At 39.0% G+C, this 5448-nt stretch overlaps 1 protein-coding gene across 1 annotated transcript; it reads left to right on the top strand.

Moving 5' to 3' along the window:
• The first annotated feature begins 239 nt into the window (after window positions 1-239).
• LOC137292045 (uncharacterized) lies at window positions 240-4465 on the top strand. Its single transcript, XM_067823597.1, has 8 exons — window positions 240-313; window positions 819-1012; window positions 1440-1488; window positions 1832-2121; window positions 2487-2565; window positions 2890-3218; window positions 3557-3614; window positions 4192-4465. Exons 1-8 carry the CDS (start codon window positions 279-281, stop codon window positions 4463-4465), a joined length of 1308 nt encoding a protein of 435 aa, XP_067679698.1. The 5' UTR covers window positions 240-278.
• Window positions 4466-5448: the final 983 nt, after the last annotated feature.

Below are 5448 nucleotides of genomic sequence, written 5' to 3'. Positions count from 1 at the left end.
AATGAGTTTGATTACAACACCATAATATTACCTTGCTGGGATGTTTTCTCAAGCATCCTGACAACACCTCTGAAGATATAAATGTCTATGAAAGAAAGATGAAATGGTGTAAAGTAACCCAGATTCAGTGGCACGGATGTTCCGTCTACCGTGGGGAAGACCAATATTGTGTCTAGTTTTAGACCTATTTTCTTATTTCATTTCGTCAATCTGTGTGCAAGGATATTGTCTATGTTTTAGTTCCCGACTCTCTCCGCAACGCCGATGTCAACATCATAATGCTGAAACCACTGAAGTACTACACACAGGACGGGTTAGTTGTTCCGTAGTGATGAAGTGTAGACAGATATTATACGGCAAATTGACACGTTCATATATTGTAATTATTACACGCTTGAATACAATAAGTGCTTGAGGTTGAAATAGATATCACAATACGTGCATACAAATAAGCGAACCATTGCATACGTCAGTGTGTTGAATGATTATCCTTCTCAAACATTGAGTTATAGTGGTGGTGGTCTCTCTCCCTCTCTCTCTCCCTCCTCTCTCTCTCTCTCTCTCTCTCTGTGTGTGTGTGTGTGTGTGTGTGGTAATTATCAACATCATACGCAATGAAGTGATAATTTAAGTAAATCAGTATTTTGAACTTTATACAGTGTACAAATTGTGTCTCATCTCTTCTAAAGCTATGCGACTGTCTACCAAAACTTAACTTGACTATACTAGTTTAGATTGTATTGCTAACTGTGATTAAAGTAAAGGCCATATGCAAACTTGGCCCGGATTCTTATCAAATATTATGGTACATATTTCAGACGTCAGATTACCAAGATTGAATACTTTGTACTCCTCAACAACACCGTCGTTATCGGACCCCAGAGAGCTAACGTCACACTCACTGATCCCTTGTTCTGTGACTGTCAGGCTGTCCCAGTTCCATTTGTAGACATCGAGGGAGAACTCACACCCGTTCAGACGCAGATACTCGGACTCAATTTAAATCCCCTTGGTGGGTTGATACTTTGGATGTTGCCATGCTTTGAATATCTCCCTCTATTTTATACAAATCAGTCCATTACGAAGGACATGCATTGAAACTAAATACAATACAATTGTCAATCAGTTTCTGAGATGAACGTACAAGCTTAGAATTGCACATCCGAGTCATTAATTCTATGTAATATTCCTGCTATATAAAGGCGGATGAAACACAAAATCGGCTACACAATTGCCCCGATTCGGAGAAACGACCAGTCAAAGGTTCAACAGCTAGGCCAACCTATTTAGCTTAAAAAAATGTATGTGCAAAAGTATGAGGTATCATCACCCGCATCAGACAATCAAGAGATAACAGTATTTTCCTTGCTATCCAGTCCTATCTCTACCCATTTTCACTTTAATTGTATCTAAATATTATTCACTGGTTGATTTCACAGATACAACTGGTGTTACAATTGAAAGAGAAAATTTCGTTGACACAAATGGGTGTGTATATTTTAATATTTGCTTATATGAACAGTTTAAGTTGAAAGAATGTAAAAGTACCGTTTTACTTTTACTTTTTCTACATAGTGTTACATGTAGTGTTCTGTTCTTGATATCAAGTATCAGCTACATGATCAGTGTAAAACATGCTATTTCCAACAGAAATAATTCAGACACAGATTCCTTAAACTGCGCGCCCCTTTTTAATGACACAGTTTTGCTCAGTTTGGTTCATATATTATTACAAGGCTCAGATGTAAACATATACTTCATTAAACCAAGCATCCATTTAAGTAGTTTCAGAAAAGAGTTGGAATAATCATTGTAATTTTGTATTGTCTAGTCGGCCAGTGACACGAGTGTACTACCGGCCTCCCATAACAGGCCCAGGAGTTCAGTCCACACAGGTCAGTCAGCCGAGACTGAACCAAATACTGACCAGTCTGAACTTGCAGCAGCCTTCAGACCCACTAGAGAAGTCCTTCATACTATACATGGGAGGAAGTATTACCGACAATGACAGAGATAACATTCAGACAACAATCAGGAATGCTTGGAGTAAGTACCTGTTTCATGATGATGATGATGATGATGATGGTGATGATAATGACGACGATGATGATGATGATATCGGTAAATTAGTTCGATTCGCTGCTCTTGAAGATAGGAATTCTCTGTTGAAAGCATACAGTGATCAGGATTTACCTCGGCATCAGTGTCATCTGGAACAAGGGTTGTGATCAGTTGTACATCGATGAAATACGACTGCTGCCAATTACATAAAACCTATAGTTGAATATGCACGTTCGTATGTGTTTGCATGTGCGTACATTACATCCTGGAGTCATTCTTGTGTAACACAACTGTAGCGTTATTCTGTGCATGCTTGACCATTTAAACGTTTTACCTTCGTCTATGTTAGTATGCTCTTTTGGATACCTTTCATGTAATACTCGTGGTTTTTGCAGAATACATATTACCTGTATTTTGTGTTTCAGGTAACACGTATAACCTGCCAGCCGATGCTGTATCGGTAAATGTAATCAGCCTGAATGATAGTTTTATTAGCACACCAAGGTAAGCATCAATTTCAGATGATAATCGTTATACTATGTTTTTATAACCATGTTCCGATAGGTCTATGTTCTTTAGATGATAAATTGTGAATGTGCGAATGGTTTGTTTGTTTGTTTGGTTGGTTGGTTGTTAAACACCACGCACGGCAATATTCCAGTGATATGTCGGCAGTCTGTAAATAATCGAGTCTGTACCACACAATCCAGTGATCAGATATATGAGCATCGACCAACCCAATTGGGAGATGACATGTGTCAACAAGAGAAAACACATTTTCAAAGGATATTAAACCGGAAGGAATTTACACATGTCTGTTTGTTCCAGCAACACCCCGGCAACACAGGTGAGATACACCGTCACCATCACAGACGCTGATTCTTACTGGACACGTTTTGATGGAATAGATCCTGGAACACTTGGTCGGTACTTCATCCCCACAGGTTATACTGTTATCCAGGGCGATGTAATCAACACACAAGTTACAACCGCTCCCGGGGGCACCACGCCATTCACAGGTGTATCCGTTACACCTACAACACCAACAGGCACCACCAACTTTGTCAGCGTCATCTACTTGAGAGGCAACATCAGCGACAGCAATCAGGGAGCAGTAGAAGAACTGCTACAGAACGCGATTAATAAAACGAGAAGTGGTAAGATGTCTGTTTAAGGCCGCACTCAACAATAGTTCAGTTACGTGACAGCATCTGTAAATAAAACAATATGGAACATATTTTAGAATGGTGACCATCGACGAACGCAATTTTCTACAAGAATCACACTAAAAACTCACTTATAAAATGATATGCAACCTGTTCATAAAGGCTACAATCCCAAAATTTTATGTTATAAAGTGATATTTTAGAAAAGAATATCTTTTTTTGTTTTGTTGTTAATTGTTTTGTATGTACCACATGAAAAGTGAACATAGTATATTTTTGTTGTATGGAGTTATGTCTTGAATCAGTGATTATTCGTTCTTTAATTGCAGGTTCGTGTTGCATACAGCTTTACATTATTGAGAAAACAACATTCTTAGATTCATCAGGGTGAGTGTAGCATCGAGCTGCCACCTCATCAGCTCCTAGACTGTAGACATTTTGTAGCAGTGAGTGAGTTTATTTTTTATCCGCACTCAGCAATATTCCAGCTATATGTCGTCTGTCTGTAAATAATCGAGTCAAGACCAGACAATCAAGTGATCTAACAGCAGGATCATTGATCTACGCAGCTTGGATACGATGACATGTGTCAACCAAGTCAGCGAGCCTGACCTCCCGATCCTGACCATACGACAAGCATGGGTTACTGAAGATCAATTAAGTATCTTCAGGGGTTATTTACAGCAAAACAAGGCAGTGTGAAAAATGTTTTGGTACAACTTTCTATTTGTACAACTGTCGTATAGAGAAAGGCATTTCCTCTGTGAAGCAATCGGGCAACTCATTACGACTGTTCTTTGGCTTTCGGTGTGATTTCATGTCACCTTTTTGGTGACAATCACTAGATTATCTGGTCCAAACAAATATATCCTGATGATATAGTCACAATTTTAGCAGAGATTTCCTATACATGTGGAAACGGTTGTGTCGCTTCTATTTACATCACATGCACTGCACTCAACAGGAACGTAATAACAGGCTATCGTTTCAACGCCTCCAATGGAACTACTCCAGTCGTTTTGACACCGGAAGAAACTACAAATTTCACAAACGAAGTCAACAATGGACTACAGACATCGAATCTCTTCCAAGGAATCGTGATCTACCTGGACCCGGTCCAGGGCTCCATAGACACATACAGTGTTGATTTTATTGGGAATATTCCGGAAACAATGCAGCAAGCTGTGGTTACTGCCATTGAAAGGGCGTGGATAAACGCTGACCCTGGTAACTCTTAATCTTTGATACTTGTTTGATGTTATTGCCTTGCTTTGCTATGACTGAGTGGGCATGGAGAGTCGTGTGACTGTGACACAGTCTTCTTGATTTGGATTGTCTGTTTATTTTGATCAATCTGATAATATAAGAAAATGTATTTAACCAAACAGGTTACGACAATATCTGGTAAAGTTCCGTGTTGATATCATTATTCTAGTAAAACAACATTTCCACTTTTAATTTCATAATCTTATGTACCTGATATTTCTGATTGTAGACTGCAGATGTGTGATCCGTGCAAACATAGTTAACATGGATGAGTTCTCTGGAGATTTTGGGTAAGTGACAACAACACGACGATACCTGTGTACAGCTTATTCAAATGTACATATATGCTTCATAAAACCTAGCTGGTGAGCAGAATATATATAGTCTACACCATTCGTGTTCTTCATTAAGATGCTTAAAGAATGCATATTCACTTAAAGAATGCATATTCACTTAAAGAATGCATATTCACTTAAAGAATGCATATTCAATCACGTAATATTTGCGACTATTACATTGGCAGTCAGCAACATTTCTACTTAAACGCGGAGAAACCTTTAACTTAAGGGATTAGATAATTAATTACTATTTTGCCATGTTTCTTTTTTTTCTAACTAGATGTGTATAATACACAATACTGTTCAATAATATAATACATATATTTTCAGTATCAAAGTGACCAGAGTATACTACACGATCACCAAGGACGGACTCGTCCAGGATCCTCAGACAGTCACACCTCCATCACGTCAGGTCTTCTACAACACAGTACAGGGAGACGACAGTACCAACTCCATATATTCCGGCACCACACTCATCCCTTACAGTCAACACCACAATGTGTTCTTGAGCAAGGTGGTGGAAATGAACAGTGACGAGGGGAAACAAGTCTTGGATCAGATCAGATCCAGCTGGATCACATGGAGAAACACTTCTCCCGCAGGTGGGCATGACG

Source organism: Haliotis asinina, chromosome 7 (genome assembly GCF_037392515.1).
Source record: "Haliotis asinina isolate JCU_RB_2024 chromosome 7, JCU_Hal_asi_v2, whole genome shotgun sequence".
Lineage (NCBI taxonomy): Eukaryota > Metazoa > Mollusca > Gastropoda > Lepetellida > Haliotidae > Haliotis > Haliotis asinina.
Note: the sequence above shows the minus strand (reverse complement) of the source record. Positions and strands in the feature narration are given on the sequence as shown.

Coding starts and splice junctions, on each gene's coding strand:
- LOC137292045 (XM_067823597.1), top strand. CDS start 279: ATGCTGAAACCACTGAAGTACTACACACAGGACGG. Junction 1,013..1,439: donor ACTCAATTTAAATCCCCTTG/GTGGGTTGATAC, acceptor TTGATTTCACAG/ATACAACTGGTGTTACAATT. Junction 1,489..1,831: donor AATTTCGTTGACACAAATGG/GTGTGTATATTT, acceptor TGTATTGTCTAG/TCGGCCAGTGACACGAGTGT.